Source organism: Elgaria multicarinata, chromosome 7, assembly GCF_023053635.1.
Source record: "Elgaria multicarinata webbii isolate HBS135686 ecotype San Diego chromosome 7, rElgMul1.1.pri, whole genome shotgun sequence".
Classification (NCBI taxonomy): domain Eukaryota; kingdom Metazoa; phylum Chordata; class Lepidosauria; order Squamata; family Anguidae; genus Elgaria; species Elgaria multicarinata.
The window spans coordinates 97,537,208-97,559,046 of record NC_086177.1 but is presented as its reverse complement, the minus strand read 5'-3'; the positions used below and the strand labels follow the sequence as shown (position 1 = coordinate 97,559,046).

The 21,839-nt window shown below is 43.8% G+C and overlaps 1 protein-coding gene across 1 annotated transcript in view; it reads right to left on the bottom strand.

Annotated features, from left to right (window-relative positions):
• The window catches only part of DEPTOR (DEP domain containing MTOR interacting protein), an 85,564-nt gene that overhangs the window by 6,916 nt on the left and 56,809 nt on the right, over positions 1-21,839 (bottom strand). Inside the window, exons 6-9 of the mRNA XM_063131093.1 lie at positions 17,417-17,602; positions 13,415-13,549; positions 10,600-10,670; positions 7,311-7,415 (exon numbers count right to left, since the gene is read on the bottom strand). Coding sequence (XP_062987163.1) covers positions 7,311-7,415; positions 10,600-10,670; positions 13,415-13,549; positions 17,417-17,602 — 497 coding nt within the window. The remainder of the gene's footprint in view (positions 1-7,310; positions 7,416-10,599; positions 10,671-13,414; positions 13,550-17,416; positions 17,603-21,839) is intronic.

Below are 21,839 nucleotides of genomic sequence, written 5' to 3'. Positions count from 1 at the left end.
TATATGTATGATTTTTGCAAATTCCTTTGGAATAGATAAATCTGTGTGGTGTCCAAATAAAACAGGCCTTCAGTAGTTTTAGAAGCTGCATAGAAGAGGGAGTTCTGACAGGCACAGCTTTCTTACCCCTGCATAATAATCTGTACCTGCCAAAATTTGAGCTTCTGTGCAACTATTAAAGGCACAGAAGCCCTGTGCTTATTTGCACATTGCTACTCTTATCAATATTAGCAGTTTATTGCCTCAATCCATCCCAATTTATACGTTGATAGTGTACTGCTTTGGATTGCCCTGTCCTGCAAAGTTCCCCAATGAACTGACTGCACATTTGACCAAATATTCTGTTTCAAGTACAGAAGATAAAGCTTGCCAAGGTATAGGGCCAGGAGATTTTCAAAAGAGCGCACACCCCCCCCCCCAGTTCTTAAGAATACTTCCTAGATCATCGTATGAACCAAAGAGAGGAGATCAAAATGAGCTACGGCCTTACAAAATTAGCTAAGTTACCTTACAATTTACAGGTTATTTCCATCACTTTTCTTTTCCCCGTCTGTGTAATCTGTCATCTGAGATCTTTTTCAACAAGCAAAGGTCTAACACCAAAATGGCAGTCTTGGGTACAAATCAAATAAATAAGTCTACAGAGAGCTTTTAATTCAGTCAGGATGCAATGTCCATTTTGAGATGGGGTCTAAAACTGCAGCAGGCCTCACGACCACAATGTCTAGCCTATTTATTGTATTTTATTTTTCTGTTTCTTCTCTTCCTTGTTGTACCACACAGTCTGATGCGGCATTCTGGTTGATCCTAATAAAGGTATTGCCCAACTGTGAATGTGAGATTTTCCCCGCCCTGTCTTGGATTATTTTTCCCCCTCATCGACCACAGCAGCTATCTTTGTTTTTCATCACCATGCTCTCCACCAGAAATATCCTTTGCTCCCCTTTTTGTATAACATTTGTCCACAGGAAGAGTCTTTCTCTGCACAACATATTTAACTGCGTGTATGAATATGTCTAGCTAACATGCAATTGGCTAAATGGTGGGCGGTGTGTCTGCAGGCAACAATTCAGCTCTTGCATAAACACAAGATTACATCTCCAGAGAATCAACTTCTCTTCCAATCCTTAGGAGCTCAAAGCCTGCCTAGTGTCTCTTGTTAGAAACTTCCTAGAAAATGTTTACTAGAAACTAAGGTTCAATTTCAGGAAGCGAGAAAAACAATGTTTTGATGGAATGGCAAACACTCCTATATTATTACTTCCTTTACCTGGCAGTGCTCTCTTTGTTAAAATAAAACCATCATTAACCCAGCAGCTGTTTGAAACCTGAACCACTTCATACTGTATGTACTCCTCAGTGCATCTTGTGGGGTCAGTTGTCCTGCGGTGTTTCAGCTCTCTCCAACTTTTCTCTATTTTTAAAAAAGTTTCCCCTTTAAATATTGGTGGGGCTTAGGTAGCTGGTCCATGAGACAGCTATATTGCACCGGGGGGGGGGGGATCTACACTATTGCTTTTAAAACGCTTTAAAGCACTTTGAAAATGTTTTGAAAACTGTATATGCAGTGTGTCCTGGGCTCCAACAGTTGTCAAAACTGTTATAAAGCGCTTTAAAGCACTTTAAAGCTGTAGTGTAGATTCCCCCCCGCCAGGTCCACTGGTTGCCAGTATCTTCCCAAACCCAATTTAAATTTCTTTTTTGTAACTTTTAGAGCTCCATCAGAAAAGCGTTTATACTGGGCACTCACGGATTTTCCACGCTCCCTCTCACGACATCACCTGCCTCCTGCACACCTCCAGCCCCTTCTAACCTTCCTCGTGCAACAAAAAAACACCCCAGTAAATCCGACTTATTTTTAAAGACGGAAGTTTCCACTACCTCCTGCTGTGTGCAGGAGAAGCAGCGGGATCAAAACGGCCCTTTATCACAGCTGACTCACACTGAGCGAATATTATCATTGAACTATTCGCCACAGCCTCAAGGCAGGGTCGATGACAAGGGTAGATACAGTCGGACATTTGCTGAGGGCCTACACCCCAGCAGGCGCCCAATGACAAGAGCCCACTGGAGGTGCCTCTCCTCATCACCTCTCCAACTTCCTTGTTCCCCTGCCTCTCATTCTGATCCAGACAACAGTGATGGTGAGGAGGAGAAGCAACAGATGCTACTGCCTGAGTGCTCATTGGCTCTCTGCATGTCAAGCAAGCAAGTGGTAACTGAGAGGATCATCAGACAGACGTGTGGGGGGGGGGGATAGCATTTCCCTACTGTCCCTTTGCCTCCTGCTTCTGTCCCACAATAGAGATGAACAGCTTCCTCTTTCTTCACATGTGGAAGAAAGGGGAAGGAAGCAATGACCACGTGGCCCATTCAGTGGGCATTTTTATCATGCAGCTTCTCCTGCACAAAGCAGGAAATGGCGGCAAGTTTCGTTATAGCCAAAAAAAAAATTGGATTTGATGAGGCTCATTTTGTGATGGGAAAAAAGAGCAGAAGGAGCCAGAGACACGCTGCGTCGTCAAAATGCCCCGCGAAGAACCGTGAGCGGCCAGTCACAATGGCAGCTGGTGACCATGGCAAGAGAAGATGGGAGGGCCCAGTGATGGTGTCTTGCCCAAGGGCCCTCAAAAGCCTGGAGCCAGCACTGCCCCCAGGATCTCAAAAGCAAATGCTATTTTGGGCTGCATTAATAGAAGTATAGCTTCCAAATCACATAGAATCATAGAATAGCAGAGATGGAAGGGGCCTACAAGGCCATCGAGTCCAACCCCCTGCTCAATGCAGGAATCCACCCTAAAGCATCCCTGACAGATGGTTGTCCAGCTGCCTCTTGAAGGCCTCTAGTGTGGGAGAGCCCACAACCTCACCAAGCAACTGATTCCATTGTTGTACTGCTCTAACAGTCAGGAAGTTTTTCCTGATGTCCAGCTGGAATCTGGCTTCCTTTAACCTGAGCCCGTTATTCCGTGTCCTACACTCTGGGAGGATCGAGAAGAGATCCTGGCCCTCCTGTGTGTGACAACCTTTTAAGTATTTCATGAGGTACTGGTTCCCCTCTATTGGGCACACATATTGAGTACTGCATTCAGTTCGGGCATCACATTTCAAGAAGGATGCAGACAAGCTGGAGTGCCCTCAGAGGAGGGCAACGATGATGTTCAGGGGTCTGAAAACAAAGCCCTATGAGGAGAGACTGAAAGAACTGGGCATGTTTAGCCTGGAGCAGAGAAGACTGAGTTGAGACACGATAGCACTCATCTAGTACTTGAAAGGCTGTCACACAGGAGGGCCAGGATCTCTTCTTGATCACCCCAGAGTGCAGGACACGGAATAATGGGCTCAAATTACAGGAAGCCAGATTCCGGCTGGACATCAGGAAAAACTTTCTGACTGTTAGAGCAGTATGGCAATGAAACCAATGACCTAAGGAGGTCATGGGCTCTCCCACACTAGAGGCATTCAAGAAGCAGCTGGACAATCATCTGTCAGGTATGCTTTAAGGTTGATTCCTACACTAAGCAGGGGGTTGGACTCGATGGCCTTATAGGCCCCTTCCAGCTCTACTATTCTATGATTCTTTCATGGTTTGTCAACATCCGTTCAGATCCCCTTATTGTATGAGGCAAATCATGATATGAAAAAGAGTTAGAGGTTGTCTTTTAGGTGCCCTTACCTGTAGGGGTTTCTACATCAGTGGTAAGTAGTTTTTTTGGCCCCTTAGGCACATTTGTCCTTAATTTTGGGGCCCCGAAGAGCGCACTTGTCCCGTGGGCATTTATTCTCAGGATCCTCTCTTGTCCCTCCCCCTTTTCACTGTCACTGTCACCAATACCTCCACAGTGGGAAAAGCTGTGCTGGTGGATTCGTTGCCTGGCCTACAGCTGTTAACGGCAAAGTAGTATTGTCATGAATTAAAGAGACTGCAAACTTAACTCAAGGGCAGCAACAGCAGAGCCAATGAAAAAGGGGTGGGCGGGAGAAGGAAGGTGAGTGAAAGGAGGAGGAAAGAAAAAAAGAGGCTCTGACATTGTCCCTTTCTAGACTTTAAGAAGACATTTCCCAAACCTCAAGCGTTTGCATTCTCACACCCATTATTTGAGCGAGAGCTGTTGTCTGTGGGGTATTTAGGTAGCCAGTAAATGCTCCAAAAGGGCAAAAGGGCACAGCTGTGCTGTCTGGCAGAGCATCGCAGCTGTAATTGGGCTGCAGCCCAGGCTGGAATTTACAAGCTGAATTAACACACAAGCACAGCACTGTTTCTGCGCTGGCAGTCAACGCCAAGGCTGCTTCACCACTATCTGAATGGGTACATCTGTTGTGGCTCGGCCCTTACCCAGGCAAACAGGCCTACAGGCCTTCCCATCTCGTTTATCCCTAACGTAGGTGTCCTCCCAAGCACATGTTTAACAAAACAGGCCTGTCCTTTTTAGCGCTTTATCCTATTTCGTTATTGTTTAAAATGAAAGCAAAAAAGATAGGTCACTAATAGCTGGCAAAAATAAATAAATCTAAAATGTACAGTGACTCCAATTGGTTTAGGGGCACAAACAGGCTAAAAGGGCAGGTTACCCATCCCCGAGTGCAGGGGTTGGGTCCTCAGCCCTCGCCAGGCCCTTGGTGTGTCCTCCAGACCATCTTGGAGACCATCTTTCTCTTCCTTCTCCTGCCTGCAACCTGAGATGGTTTCCTTTCTCTCTCTCCCACCACCATGCTCACTTTCTTCTGCTTTCTCCTTCCTCATTAGAGCAGTGGAGAGAGGAAATCTGTACCAGTGGTGGTGGTGGGAAATTGGTCTAAATGATGGCAGAGGGAAGGAGGAGGAAGATGTGCATGGGGTGGGGGGGACGGAGGTGGAAGGTGAGTGTGTGGGGGGGGGGAGGAAGGTAAGCATGGGGAGGAGGAAATCTTGGGTGGTGGGAAAAGGAGGCAGGTGAGAGTGGTGGCAGCACTGTGAAATCTCAGGCAGGATCCTAATTTTGTTTATTTATTTATTTATTGCATTTATATCCTGCCTTTTTTCCTCCAAGGAACCCAAGGCGGCGTACATAATCCTCCTCCTCCTCTCCATGTTATCCTCACAACAACCATCCTGTGAAGTACGTTGGGCTGAGAGTCTGTGACTGGCCCAAAGTCACCCAGTGGGTTTCCACGGCCGAGTGTGGACTAGAACCTGGATCTCCCGACTCCTAGTCCAACACTTTAACCACTACACCACACTGGCTCTCCAATGTTAATGTCCTACAAAGCCCTAAACAACACGGGACCAGGATACCTAGCAGACTGCCTTCCTTATATCCAGCCAGGTGTCCTTAAAGATCAGCCAAGGAGGCCTTGCTGGTCATTCCAAAATGAATGGAATGTCACCATGAAGAACTGGTATGGCGGGCCTTCTCTGTAGAGGCACCCACCAGTAGAGGGTGAGACATCTCCTGTGGAGCGCTCGAAGAGGATGGCAACTGGAGAGGTAACTCTCTGGAAGGACCCACTTCGAAGGTGGGACTTGTTTAGACTCCTCAGGTTGGAAAGGGACAGCCATGAGGGCCACCAGTTTCCTCCCAACTTGCTTTTATAGTGCTGCTTTTATAGAGACAGTTAACTGCAGGCTTATTATGCAAAGGCAGCTGGAGAAGTCTGCTCCTAATTCCTGCATGTGGATTACCTCTGTAGCCTGAGGCAGTGTCTTTAGTCTGCATAATAAAGTGTTTGACTAGCAATATCACTTTTGTGACTACAAAAGAAGTCAGGAGCTTCTTCACAAGCAGAGAGAGGGGTGTGGAGAGGAAGAGGAAAAACAAGAAGAAATTCAGGGCTAAACTGGATATACAGCACAAACCTAGGAGGATCAACAGAGGGTGGGGGGATGGCATTTCCCTACCATCGCTTTGCCTCCTGCTTCTGACCCACACTAGACTACTTGGGGATCCTTGAGTTATAGACCCCCACCGACCAGAAATGAAGAAGTGCTTCCAGACCTGAGTTTCACCATTATTATTATTTTTTTTAGAAATTAAGCACTGAGTGAATATCTGGTTATTTTCTCCTTTGTGACAAAGAGCTGGTTCAGGCCTTTCTCCAGAAACCATGAAGATTGATAGCTTTTGGACATGTCTCCCTCTGGTCTTACGAAATGCAAGGCACAGTGCTGGCTTTGTAGTATGTCTCTTTTACAGCTTAATGGAACAAAAGGCCTTCAAGTGCACACACTGAGCTGTAGGCCAAAAGTTTTGCTCTAAGAGTTTGCTCTATGCGGTGCAAAGGAGAGAAGTGTTACATGTGGTGCGTGAAGGGAATGGGGATTGCAAGTTCTCTAAACATAAGCAGCATGCGGCAAACATCCAGAAATATGTAAGCTTCTGGGTGCACCTCAAGGCAGAGAGGAGGGACTTGCCTTGCTGCCAAGGATTCTTCTAGAAAGCAAAATGCTGAACCTTGGCTGCTCTTCAAATTCTTGCCCTTTTCATCCTAGCCAAGCTTTCTTGGTCTCATCTCTTGGTGGGTTGTTCCAAGGAATCCTGGCAGGCAAAGTTTCTTAGAGCAGGATAGATGCTCCTTCACTGCCAGCTCTTATTGCTGTGCTGAGCCAGAAGAAGCCTCATTTTTATATTACTAACGGAGATTCACATCGGGGAAGGAAAAAAGCACACGTTGCGATGTCCTAGGGACGATTTCCAGTTGTTACAAAACTCCTACGCAAAAGCCCTTCTGCCCAGGTAGTAGCATTCAATTCCCATATAGATGGTCACATGTGATAACGCATGCGCAAGCATCATGCGTGTCCATCTTCACACGAAGCATTGTCTACATGGATGCGCTTTCTGTGCGGGAATTCTGGTAGGCAAGGGATACCTAGCAGACCTTCTTCCCTTATATACACCCGGATGACATTTACGATTGTCAGAGGAGTTCCTGCTTGTCATCTCAAGATGAACGTAATGTCGTCACGAAGAACCTCGATGGCAGGCCTTCTCTGTACCAGCACACACCCACTGGAAAACCCTCCCTCGTGCGGTTCAGGAGGCGGAAAATTTAACATCCTTCAAACACCTCCTGAAAACATAACTTTTTAGACAAGCTTTCCCTGGACTATAACTTATTCTGGTTTTATATGACATTTTTACATTTTTAAAGTTTTAAATCTTGGTTTTTGTATATTATGGTTTAACTGTACACTGCCCAGAGAGCCTTGGCTGTTGGGCAGTATAAATATGTAATAAATAAACATCTGAAGTAGTCCTGAGAGGATGTCAACATGTCCCCACCCACCCCCAAGTGCGGCTGCGCTTTTTACCTGCATTAATGACAATTACCTTCATTCCTGCTGCAGCTGCTGGGCCACTGGGATCCACAGCTTGAATGTGGCAAGGCTTGCTCCCACGCACCACAAATCCCCACCCGACAGCATCACCTACAATCTTGAGAGGGAATGAGAAGATGCCACAATGAATCCTTTCAACGACTCTCTTTTTGCTGTAGTTTTTTTTTGACAACACAAGTGCATGCAGTGTTTATCTGGTATAGAATCCACAGTGTTACCCAATTGCCGTCCAAAGATGCTCAGACTGGTGGGTCAATCAGGTGACACTGGTACAGACTCTTCTCCCTATCTACAGTGCTTTCCATTGTCAATATTGGGCTGATTCTCATGATACACCAGGTTCATTGTGATACGTGCTACGGTGTATGCTGGGCAACATTTTGAATATGTAATCCCTGTTTGGGCATTGTCTTATCATTCAAAGCTGGCCACCAAGAGTTATTTGAGGGTTAAACAACCTTCGCATAACCTTGTTGTAGAGTTATGCAAGCATTGATTAACTCGCAAGTACCCCTAGCGGTGAAAGAAGAAAGTGCAAAAGCTGGGTTGCAGTTAAACCCCCCAAAAAACAAGATTATGGCAACCAGCTTGATTGATAACGGGCAAATAGAGGGAAAAACGTGGAGGCAGTGACAGACTTTGTATTTCTGGGCGCAAAGATTACTGCAGACGCTGACTGCAGCCAGGAAATCAGAAGATGTTGACTTCTTGGGAGGAGAGCAATGACAAATCTTGATAAAATAGTTAAGAGCAGAGACACCACACTGACAACAAAGGTCCGCATAGTTAAAGCAATGATATTCCCCGTAGTAACCTATGGCTGCGAGAGCTGGACCATAAGGAAGGCTGAGCGAAGGAAGATAGATGCTTTTGAACTGTGGTGTTGGAGGAAAATTCTGAGAGTGCCTTGGACTGCAAGAAGATCAAACCAGTCCATACTCCAGGAAATAAAGCCAGACTGCTCACTTGAGGGAATGGCATTAAAGGCAAAACTGAAGTACTTTGGCCACATAATGAGAAGACAGGATACCCTGGAGAAGAGGCTGATGCTAGGGAAAGTGGAAGGCAAAAGGAAGAGGGGCCGACCAAGGGCAAGATGGATGGATGATATTCTGGAGGTGACAGACTTGACCTTGGGGGAGCTGGGGGTGGCGACAGCCAACAGAAAGCTCTGGCATGGGCTGGTCCATGAAGTCACGAAGAGTCGGAAACGATTGAATGAATAAACAACAACAAACCCCTAGGGGACTGGTTTTGCATGACACAGCCAGCACACGCAGCGGCTCATTGTAGGTTAAACAACTCACAATGAGCCCAGTGTGTTGTGTGAACTAGGTTATTAGATATTCCTCACTTTCCTGAGAAGCTGCACAGCTAGCACTACCAGGGTTTGGCTTTCCTGGGGAGGAGTGTTCACTGGAGACTTCAGGCATTTTTGCCATGTGCGTTGGCCACTGACCGTTACGGCACATCAGCCAGCCATCTGGCCCATTAATACTCTTTCATCTAAAACTCGGATTCATTCATAGCTATCAGCTAACAAACTCACAAGGCGCCCATGGCATAACCATCCAGGGCCATGAACTACAACAGCCCCCAGTTACACAGAGGAGTCATTTGTTCCTCTTAGTCCCTGCAAAAGAAATGCAAGATGGAGCATTGGTTGATTGGCAGTTATATACTCTGCTTGGATACTTGTAGTTAATTTTCGTTCCTAGAAGCGGTGCAAAGACGCAGTTTATCCCCAGGGCAAATCTCTCTTCTGAGACCAGAAGGGAGAGTTAATCTAAAGCACCGTTGCCTGGGGTGGAGAGGATTAAGCTCCGCAATAAATTTGCCAATTCCAGGAACAATAACTGTTCGATACTTTCTTAACTGCAGCACAGCAGCAATCATATATGAGGGAGAGAAAGGAGGAGCAGCACTCAGGCTGGGTACTGATGATCGTTTTGAAGGAACTTTCAAGACGTTCTAGCATTGTTATTTGGGCAATGAGAGACAACTTTTGCTGTCCTGCCATAGCCTCAGGTCCTCTGAAGATGATACAAAGAATACCTTCCTACTGCTTCCTGGAATGGAAGTCCAAGGCATGCAGAATAATACTTTCCACATTAGGGCCCCTCCTCTAGGAAATCTGCCCCTTCTGGGACTCCCCAGATTGCTGCGATGCCCCTGACTCAGCTTGTGTTTGTGAGCCAAGCCACAGACTTCCCTGGAAATCCGGGAATTTTTTTGGGTTTTTAAAAATATGTGTAAATGAATATTTGCGTAAATTGTAGGAGTACAATTTGAGCAAATTTTGACTGCAATTTGTGCAAACTGCGCCTACAATTTGTGTAAATGTTTTTTCACGAAAAGGAAAAAGGCAGAAATTCTGCCAGCTGACCCGACTCATTGCGGGTCGAGTTGGGCCAGGTGGCAGAAGTCAGAATAGGATCTGAGAGGTCGAGCCGATGAAAGCTTGCTGAGCTCCAACCCCCGCAATGGATTCCTCCAACATCCCTGCACTCCCCCCATCCCTTCCCCTATCATAGGGCAAGTCAACCATGTCATAAATATAGCTACACCTTATAATGAGAAGCTCCAAGGCAGTGTTACTTGGTTTACTTTCCTTTGGATTGGAGAGCACTGCAGAGTAATGGCATCTTTGTAATATTTGCTTTATTTACAAACATGCAAATGACATGGATGGAAGCAAACAAGTATTCCTTCAAGGTAGAAAACCTCTTGGACAGCAATGGGGCAGCCTTCTGAATGAACATCCCCCAGTTTCAAAGAATTAGGTAGAAACTTTGAGCAATCTCTCTTTTCTAAACTGCCCAACAACCTGTTTCTGCTGACCCTCTGCTTCCTCACTGAAGATGGAGGGGTGTCATCTTTTTCAGCTCTTTTGGTCACCTCCTTCAAGGGTTCTGAGATCTCCAGCTACAAGGACATCACCTCCTGTCATTAGCTCCCACTGATGTAATATCAACTGACCATTCAAGCTCAACAGAAAAATAGTCAACCAGCAACATAAATATCATTCTAGTGAGATTTATAAGTTAGGGCCACTGACTCCTATAGAATTACGTTGTTTTTGTGTAATTCCTCCCTAAGCCCTAATATTATACCTCTATGTCCTTAAAATTATGTCACTGTCATGTCACCTAACTGAAATTTTAACACACATCTCAAGAAACGTAATTAGGACAGATTACACCACTGCAGAAGTGTTTGCATGAAAAACTGGTGAAAATGTCATGAATAACAGCAAATAAATGTGTAAAATGGAGACATACTGTGAAGGTTTTCCTGGCATAGGGAGCCCCGGGCATCAGAAGTTCATCAGCAGTTACTGATCTCTTTAATACTGTAAAGACATAGGAAGAATGTTAAATGAAGGCTGTTCTTGGAAACTGGATCTTCTTCCACACTAGGTGCTTCGTGTGGAATCACCAGGACACATTCAGTCACATGTTACAGTGCTGGGGTGGGGGTGTCATTGATTTATAATCCTGTGTTTATTTGCCTAGTACTTCTTCCATCTTTGTATGAATGCAGAAAGCCCAACATTACTGAGAAGGACAGCTGTAAATGCCCTGAGCACTACTCTTCCATCTCTTTTTAAGAGGTGAGATTTTGATATGAGCAGTGAACCTATCACAGCTCAGCACACATTCAACATACTTTGTGGTGGACACCATTTTATAACCACGTTGATTTTTTAAAACTCTCTTTCAATTAGTGCTAAAATGCTTTTATGACTAATTTTTTTTTTAAAAAAAAGCACCTGCGATTGCCTTTGAGGAGTGGGGTGGGTCGGGTGGAATGGTGGAAGGCAGTGCACTCTCTCCCCACAAGATATAAATAAATAAAATGTCAGGGCATTGTTGCTTCAGGAAAGGGCGCTGTTGCTGATCTTACCTGCTCCTTTTTAAAAGGGCTACATGTGCACTCCCACATTTGTGTACAGGTTCTAAAAAACTAAAATAGCTAAACTAAAAGGTAATTGTGCTATTCACCATGAATGACTTCATGGGAACTGTCCAATAGCTACCCATGATATGTTGAACACAGCATTAAAGTTTCAGCCATATGCACATTTACTTGATAGTGAGTCCCATTGAATCCTTTGGGACTTAGCTTAGACATGCATAGGAGTATCCTCACATATATTGCAACTGGTATACAAGCTGGGTGGATGTTGAAGGAAGGAATCAGTGGAAGTTCCCAATGACATCATACTGTGCTTTGATTGCTGGGAAAGTGAAGCGTGTCCGCAATGCAAGAGCAACCATGAGGAAAGAGCAACGAATGAGTAGCCATTATGCAATTGTTGCACTATGAAAGCACCATCTATTAAAGGCCGAAGAAACCTTTTGGGTGCCCTCATGTTCAAAAGTTTAATGCTTTCTTGGGGGTACTGAAGGTATCTTCACAACACACTGAGTGCATTAATGCATATCCAAAGTTTGACGTGAGAAAGGAAAGCCCCACATTACTCTTTGATATTAAAATCTCCCTTTGAAGCAAATCAAGTGTGGTTAGAAGATGCATATTTCTTTATCCTTCCCCCCAACTCAAAATTTCAGGAAGAAGAGCACAAATCTTTTATCTTTCTGGAGACAGGAAATCACTTTGACGGAAAACAAGCTTGAATGTGACAGCTTTCGTCTTGTTAAAGAAAGGCTTGTTGACTATGAGCTGATGCGATGGCTGAAAGCGTTCCATATTTCCTGCAGCTCACCGTGTTATCACTTTGTTGCTTCTCCCTTTCATGTGCCGCCCCTGTTTCATTAAGAGCTCAAATAAATCACATTTCTTCACATTTGTGCCCTTGCTGTTTCATCCGCATAATGGAGAAGAATTACAAACTGATCTACAATCTGGACTTAAGCAGGTTAGAAAAGTTGAATTTTTAAAAGCTGATTAAAACCAGTGACACTGCCTGCACAATCCGCAGGTGACACTTATGGCCTGCTCAGAAACACGACCCACAGTGGCGTAATGTGTCATGTGGCCGGAGTTTCCCCCTGACCCCATGATGGTCCAACTACCCACACCCACTACAAATCGCAACTCCAGAGTAGCGATTTTTGTCAAGACTACAGCAGGAGAGAAAAGGATTAAACTCTTCCTCTCCACCTGTAGCAACCTCAATGATTATCAGCCTCCACCCAGAAGACGCTATCTATATGTATGTATGTATGTGTATATATATATATATATATATATATATATATATATATATATATATATTAATAGGCATGAATTACATGCAAAGGTGCTGTGATGTTCAGCTGCCTTATATGCATTAAATGTAAATATGTGCAAAGTTATTGTTTATATTATGCATAAGGTTCCAGTAAGCAAGTAGGCCTCAATGTACTTGCAATTTGTATTTACAGTTCGGGTAAGCATATAGAACAGAAGAAGGGTGTGTGTGAATGTCTGAGTGCTGATTGGATGGTGGCGGGGGAGTGCTTGGATTGGCTGGCTGTGTGAGAGTGGGAGGAGCTGGCGAAATATAGCTCTATATCTAGATGACAGGAAGACAGGAAGGTGTATCATTTAAGTCAGAAGTGGATGGTTATAAGACAGAAGTGTATGATTCTGTGAGTGAAGTGTATGATTCTGTGAAGAGAAAAGAGATATATGACAGTAGTGTGTGGATGATTATGTGAAGAGAGTGAGATGTAGATACCAGATAGGAAGGAATGGTGTGGGGTATTGTTGAGAGTAGATAGTAGAATTCTATAGAGAAACCTTTTAAGAACGAACTGACAGAAACCAATGTGCGAAGAAACCTTGTAACCATACGCTTTGCAACTGAGGAAACCATTAAACTTACATACATGCACTAACTTAAGTTAATAAATTCCAATTAATTCAAACAACTGGTGTGGTCTGTGGAGGAGTGACTGAGGAGAGAACAGTTAATGGTGGCAGAAACCCTCACATGTGTCATCAGCACAGGGGGGATTGAGTAGTCCTGAGCACTAGTGGCATGTCAAGTAGCCTGTGGGTGGCACAGGTGAAGGCAAGACCTTATAGGTGCATTTAATGTTCGGTCTAAATTTGGCGCTAACTTAAACATGCTTGAGCCATCCTTACCAGATTTGGGGTTGCACAGCACCGGAGGGCTGTTGCTGATGGTTGGGCTGCTGCTGAAATACCCACTGCTGCCACAGCTGCTCATGCTGCTCCGTCTCACGGCCGAGATAATCTTTATCTCCTTGGTAGGGCTCACTGTCCAAAGCAAACCAGAGAAAATTATGCAGAAGGAGGAAAATTATCCTTTACTTTCTGAAATCTTTCCTTACATTCATTCATAATTTTGGAATCAAATTACCACCTTCCTTCTTATCTGGTAGGCTTTCTACTGCATCACAAGAGACGTAGAGAGATTCCAGTGTATCATTTCAGAGGCTCTGGGCTCATCTACACCAAGCAGGATATTCCACTATGAAAGTGGTATGAGAGAGGTATATAAGAGGCAGGAGCCACACTACTGCTTTACAGCGGTACTGAAGTGCATTGACAACTGTTGGGGCCTGTTGACACATACCATATACCGCTTTCATACCACTTTCATGGTATTACATTCTGCTTGGTACAGATGTGTCATGGGCCCCAACAGTTGTCGGTGCACTTCAGTACCACTATAAAGCAGTAGTGTAGATCCTGCAGTGCACTTCAATATCACAAAAAGCAGCAGTGTGGCTCCTGCCTTTTATATACCACTTTCATAATGGAATATCCTGCTTGGTGTAGAGGAGGCCTTAATCTATTCAGTATAATAATGCTTTCTTTTTTGCTTTTATTTCTTTCTCTCTCTTTTTAAATAATAATAATAATAATAATTTTTAAAAAATCTTTGCTAAGATTCTTTCTATTGAGGGTTCTGATTCCATTCTAGGTGCCTTCCAACTCTGTATTCTTATAATACCAGAATTAATAATACTGTTTTGGTTTTATATCTGGGGTCAGCTTTCTAAGGGCTTCTCCACATTTAGCAAAAATCCCACAGCCTTACTGGGGGGCTTTGATTTCCAGAGTCTTTGTGGGTTTAATGATTGGCACAATCCACACGCTCAACCCTTGTTTCCCCTTCCCATAAGTTTTGATTTTACTGCCAGCAGATGGCGATGCTTTATAGTGTGGTTTCCATTATTTACCTCATTTTCAGGGTTTTATAAAATGGCAGATTCTCACTTGAAAATGGCGGGAGAGGCATCGGAGGCTGACGCCACCATGAAACAGACCTGCAAACTTCTGTGAGTGACCAATCACAAGTGTGCAATAAATCACTCGTGCGGAGAAGCTCTAAATGGCTAGAAATGCAACTGTGCAATCATGAACAGCTATATACTAGAAAGACTTTCACACAAGAGTTTTTGCTTTGCTTTTGCTTAAATCAGTTTGCACCATGTAAATGTAAAAGCTGCATTGGCCAGAATGCCCATTCATTTCGTAAATGCTTCTTTTCAACTTTTTCTTTTACATAGGGTGACCATATGAAAAGGAGGACAGGGCTCCTGTATCTTTTTTTTTTTTTTCTTAAATAATGAATAATTTATTTATTAAACTCCATTTAACAAAGCAGTTTTTAAAAAAGTTAAAAATATATATAAAAACATACAAGTCAGACAGCGTTTCTAATAAATACACAAACACGATTTCTGTAGATGCCGAACCTATGTTCTTATGACTTTGATCATCTTTTGTGCTATTTATGTGAGCATCAATTTATTAATGTAAATTTTAGGGTGACCATATGAAAAGGAGGACAGGACTCCTGTATCTTTAATAGTTGCAAAGAAAAGGGAATTTCAGCAGGTGTCATTTGTATGCATATCACACCTGGTGAAATTTCCTCTTCATCACAACAGTTAAAGCTGCAGGAGCTATACTGCAGCTGTACTGTGACCATATTTAAAAGAGGGCAGGGCACCTGCACCTTTAACTGTTGTGAAGAAGAGGGAATTTCAACAGGTTTTCCATATAAGCAAATGACACCTGCTGAAATTCCCTTTTCAATACAACTGTTAAAGATACAAGAGTCCTGTCCTCCTTTTGATATGGTCACCCTTACATTAATAAATTGATGCTCACATAAATAGCACAAAAGATGATCAAAGTCATAAGAACATAGGAAGCTTCTTCCTACCAAGTCAGAGTATTTGTCCATCTAGACTAGAATGGTTGACTCTGACTGGCAGTGTCTCCCCGGAGGCTCAGGCAGAGGTCTGTCACATCCCCTGCCAAGGGATTGGAACTTCTACATGCAAAGCATGTGCTGTACCACCGAGCAATGGCTTTTCCTCTAGTCAAGCACTAAATGGAACACACCCTGGTATAATTAGTAGCAACAAAAGACAGGAAGTTATTGAAACGGTTCCAGTTCCTGAGGTGTTGTTAGTAAAATGCTCTCCTCCAGGGGAAATCGCACGTAAAACACAATTTTAAGAGAAAGAATCTGCTTAACATGGGAGTTTCTCCTTTAACAAGAGTAGTTTTAAGACTCGTGTGCTGTAATACAGGGCTGGGGAACCTTTTTCTTCTGTTGAGGGTCACATTTCCAAAGCTAGCAGGAGGCAGAGCCAAAAGTAGATAGGGCTACTCTCTTTTCTCTCTCTCTCTTTTCCTGAAATCTTCTTTTCCTTCTCTCCCCACCCCCTTCTCTCTCTCGCCTGCCCTGCCTAGCAGGCTGTCAGGGCAAGACAGATCACAAAGGTCTAAATTGATCACTTGTAGATAGGGTGACCATATGAAAAGGAGGACAGGGCTCCTGGATCTTTAACAGTTGCATAGAAAAGGGAATTTCAGCAGATGTCATTTCTATATATGGATAACCTGCTGAAATTTCCTCTTCATCACAACAGTTAAAGCTGCAGGAGCTACACTAGAGTGACCAGATTTAAAAGAGGGCAGGGCACCTGCAGCTTTAACTGGTGTGATGAAGAGGAAATTCCACCAGGTTTCCCATATGTACAAACAACACCTGCTGAAATTTCCTTTTCTATGCAACTGTTAAAGATACAGGAGCCCTGTCCTCCTTTTCATATGGTCACCCTACTTGTAGAGGATTGTTGAAATTTGGCTGAGGGCAGCAGGTTGCTCACCCCTTCTGTAACTGGGCTGCTGATTCTATGGATTACATTTCCCAAGAGGCCCTGCACCTCTTGACTGTGACCTGGGAAAAAACAGGAAGCCTGACTGTAGTGGAGAATGAGCGGTCACTTGGAAAACCCTCGTGGGGTTGTATTATTATTATTATTATTATTATTATTATTATTATTATTATTATTATTAATTTATATAGCACCATCAATGTACATGGTGCTGTACAGAGTAAAACAGTAAATAGCAAGACCCTGCCGCATAGGCTTACAATTCTACATCTAAAACAACAAAACAAAATTCTGTTATCAGTGTAACCCCAATTCTTCCCCCACCTTTTGTATCCAGTCAAGAGGGTAGGGCTCCTGCAGCCTTAACTGCCGTGATGCAGAGGGAGTTTCACAAGGTGCCGCATGCATACAAACGATACCTGCTGGAATTCCCTTTTGCATACAACTGTTAAAGATACAGGAGCCCTTGTCATATGGTCACCCTACCTAAGGTATATTGGATCTGTTTATTTATTTTATTTATTTATAGTATTTTTATCCAACACATCAGCCAAAAAGGCTGCCGGGGCAGCTTACAATCGATCAGTAAAGAAGACAGTCCCTGCCCTCAGGCTTACATTTTTTAAAAAAACATGACACACAAGGAAAGGAGGATGGGGAGGGAAGAGGGATAGAAGGAGAGTGACACATCTAAGCCATTTAGGGCACCATCCTATGCCTTTTTAGACAAAAAATAAAACAGTCCCACAATTCCCAGCATAGCTGGCTGGGAAATGCTGGTCATTATAGGACTTTTTTCTGTCTAAACATCCATATGTTAGTATTTTTAGGGATTTAAAGATAATCACCAACATTATGAATTGTGCCTGGAAATTTATTGGTTAAAAATGCTATAGAGATGAATATTTTTCCTCCTAATAATTCCATCTTCCTTCAAACTCAGGGATACAGCGGGCTTCTCTAGTTCTAAACAAACAAATACCTGAGAGGAAACTGGAGTGTTTTTTATTGTCGTGGTTCTGCTTGCGGAGGCAAAAAGGGCTGTCATGACTCTCTGGCGTCGAAGGAGACTTCTCAGTCAATAGCTCCATCAGCCGCCGCCTCCGGCGGAAGTTCATTCGGAACTGGAAGAGCGTGTAGCCGTCCATAAAATGGTGTTTGTTGGATACTGGGGAGGCAGGAAAGAAGAGAGACGTGGAAAGCCAGGTTAGAGTCAGTATGTCCTGAGGTAACAAAAGAGTACTCATTGCAGGATAGAGTTAGTATGCCCTGAGATGACAAAAGAGTACCCACCTAAGTTTACCAAATGTGACTTTTGCGGCAGTAAAGTACTTCCCTTCTGTATATACAAGCTCTGTGGGCGCTGTTCTTAAAAGAATTGTATCTGATTCTTAGTTTTATTTCTTCTTGAAACTGCGACAGAGTACTAGTGTACAAAGCCCTAAGCAACTTGGGACCAGGATACCTGAGAGAGCGCCTTCTCCATTACCAACCTGCCCAATCACTGAGGTCGTCGGAGGGCATGCTCCTGGTGGTTCCATGTGGACTTGTGGCCCGATTGGAATCCACCAGGAGAAGAGCCTTTAGTGTAGTGGCCCCTCCTCTGTGGAACTCCCTGCCCCTGGAGGCCTGGCGGGCACCAACACTGGATGCTTCCAGTGCCTCCAGAAAACAACTGTTTCGAGAAGCCTTCCTGGTTCCTTTGTTTTTAAATTGAACAATTTTAATTTACTTTTTAAAATCTTCTTTCTTTTACTGTTCATACTCATGTTCACCACTATGGAATCTGTGATGGATGACGTTGTCTGCCTCTCGTGTGTCTTCTGCCCTTTCTGGCCTTTGTTGCGCCGAACCCCCCCCCCCCCCCCCCGAGAAAGTCTGGTTGCTGCTCTCTCCTACCAGACTGAATGGGGATAATTAAAGAACTCCAGAGGAGCCAGGATCATTCCTTCTTAGGCTATTTAATCTCAGTTTTCCAGTTTACTTCAGTGCTACTGCAAGCTTTATTGGCTCTTCGCACCAGGTGTGCTTTCCAACTCCCCCCCAAGGCCTTCATTAAGCTGAATAGCTTTGAAATTAAAATTGCAGAGGATGTTGCATTCTGCAGAAATTCATTTCCTGGTTCCAAGATTCTAATTACACCATGGATGGTGCCTGACTTATACTGAGAGAAGGTGATCTCATTGTTTGAATATATGCAGTAATAACTGGGGTGGGAATAGGATGGGGTGGGGTGGGGATAGAGCCTCAGCTCTGGTGAAAGAGACCACAGCTCAGTGGTAGAACACATGCTTTGCATGCAGAAGGTCCTAGACCCAAAACCCAACATACTCATTGAAAAGGATAAGGGAGCAAGTGATGGGAAATATCCAGTTGAAGCTGGTGGCTCTGATGTCAGTGGAGTTGTGAATCCGCTCCAGGTATTAGTCAGAACTCTAAAGAGGGTAACTCTATGCTTTAGAATTCTGACTGGTTCCAACTGAAACATAGGGTGACCATATGAAAAGGAGGACAGGGCTCCTGTATCTTTAACAGTTGCATAGAAAGGGAATTTCAGCAGGTGTCATTGGAGAACCTGGTGAAATTCCCTCTTCATCACAACAGTTAAAGTGCAGGAACCATACTAGAGTGATCGGATTTAAAGAGGGCAGGGCACCTGCAGCTTTAACTGTTGTGATGAAGAGGGAATTTCACCAGGTTCCCCATATATATAAATGACACCTGCTGAAATTCCCTTTTCAATACAACTGTTAAAGATACAGGAGCCCTGTCCTCCTTTTCATATGGTCACCCTATGAAACACTCCACTGACATTGGAGCCATCAGCCTCAACTGGAAATACCTCTGTGCACAGCCACTACCTTTCACAGCAGAAAATACTTGGTTAGATGGAAAATAAGCCTGGCCTGGTATAAACAGCTTCTTATGCTCCTAAGAACAACTGAAGGCTCTTACTAGTCTTAATTGCAGTGGTCAACTACCCCCCTGTTACGTGATGTGCTCTCATTAGACCCGTGTACAAACTTGCACACGTTCTAATGAGACCTATACCCGCTTATAAGGGATCTTTTGACATTGGCAATAGAGCGTCTGTGGCTAAGTAAGGCGATTCTTTCTCAAGAAACTTACAGCACTGAAGGGGATAATGCCACAATGGCACATATATTGAGGTTGAAACAAATACAAAGGCACAAGCTAGTTTTGGGGAAATTAGCTGAGCAAGTAGAAGCTTAGAAGCAGTTTCAAGACTGAAAAATAGACTTTTTGAGACTTAAGAGCATACACACACCAACAGCAGGGGAAAGAGTAGAGGGAATCTTTAAAGGCAATATACCTTTCCTTGGGCTGCAGCCCTTTCTTGTAGAGCAGAACTGGGGAGCAGTGCAACTCTTGGTCTTAGGTGAAGAGGAAAAGAAGACAGCAAGGCTCTCGCAAGCTGGAATGTGTAGTATGCTCTGTGTTTCTGGTTCTAAAGCGAGAGAGAGCTAGCCTGCCTCTTCTCTCAAACTTGAGGGGTTTTGTATGATCTTATCTAAAGATCTACTTGCTATGGGAACAAAAGAGGGTGATTTGGGATGATGGCTGTACTTGATGCAGCCTGGAGTTCAGCAACAGGGCTATATTAGCATGTAAATGACCAGGTAAAACTCTTGCCATCCAGCATTCATATTCTGATTAGTTTTACCCCTACTTTTGTCTCTGGGGAATGCATTTGAAGAAGTCTATCATTTGATGCATTTGAGAAGTCTGACACCACTTTGATGGCTGAAAGCAAGGAGGAGCAGAGGAGCCTTATGACAAAGGTGAAAGAAGAAAGTGCAAAAGCTGGGTTGCAGTTAAACCTCAAAAAAACCAAGATTATGGCAACCAGCTTGATTGATAACGGGCAAATAGAGGGAGTGACAGACTTTGTATTTCTGGGCGCAAAGATTACTGCAGACGCTGACTGCAGCCAGGAAATCAGAAGACGTTTACTTCTTGGGAGGAGAGCAATGACAAATCTTGATAAAATAGTTAAGAGCAGAGACACTACACTGACAACAAAGGTCTGCATAGTTAAAGCAATGGTATTCCCCATAGTAACTTATGGCTGCGAGAGCTGGACCATAAGGAAAGCTGAGCGAAGGAAGACAGATGCTTTTGAACTGTGGTATTGGAGGAAAATTCTGAGAGTGCCTTGGACTGCAAGAAGATCAAACCAGTCCATACTCCAGGAAATAAAGCCAGACTGCTCACTTGAGGGAATGGTATTAAAGGCAAAACTGAAGTACTTTGGCCACATAATGAGAAGACAGGATACCCTGGAGAAGAGGCTGATGCTAGGGAAAGTGGAAGGCAAAAGGAAGAGGGGCCGACCAAGGGCAAGATGGATGGATGATATTCTGGAGGTGACAGACTTGACCTTGGGGGAGCTAGGGGTGGTGACAGCCGACAGAAAGCTCTGGTGACACGAAGAGTTGGAAACGACTGAACGAATAAACAACAAATCAGGAAATGGTTACTTGACCTAGGCCTTCTGTGAATGCTCTCAGTCTGTAGGTGGGGTTTTGGGTCGCTTCAAAATGGAGTCAGTACTGCTCACAGAAGCTACCTCTTAACAACTCCCCCCATTGATGACAAGCTAATCTTATTGGTGGCGTCATCACAACAATGATACAGGTTGGAACTGGAAACTTATTTCACTGGTCTAGAATCATGGTAACTACTCTTTCTAATTAGACTTTATAGCCAATTAGAATTTATCTTTAAAACAGGATACAGTATTGCAAAAACATTTTCATGCTGCAAACACAAGAGTGATAAACTGGTAATATACTATACTACTAACAGTATTATAAAATTGGCACTTAAAAACTCTTTCTGAGGTGGGGGAAAACATTCTATATGATTCTTTCATTCTTGCTTATTGCTTATGTGTGCCTGCACATGTATGGTGATTAGCTGGTGGAGGGAATGGAAGAAGGGTTGAAAGTACTAGGATAGATAAAGAAACTTGCTCTTAAGGAGGAAAGCATGGGGTAAACTTCACAATTATTTACACTATAAACATTTTGGGAAAACAACAATTGGAAGAGAGCACATCTTTCTTTATACAGGAGTAAAACAATTTCACTCAAAGTTCTATTTTTATTCAGCTGGGATATCAGTTCTTGATGGGACTGAAATTTCTAGAGCTTCTTCAAAAGCAAGTCTTCTTGCTGGGTTCAGTGGTAACTAAGGCCATAGCTAGACCTAAGGTTTATCCCTGGATTGTCCAGGGGTCAAACCTGTTCAACTAGGTGACACACAGGGGATCTAGTGCTCAGGCAGGGGCGAACCCTGGATGATCCCAGGATAAAGCTTAGGTCTAGCTGTGGCCTAAGTTATCTGGAATGTTGCTTCCAGTCTATTGTGGGTCTTCTCAC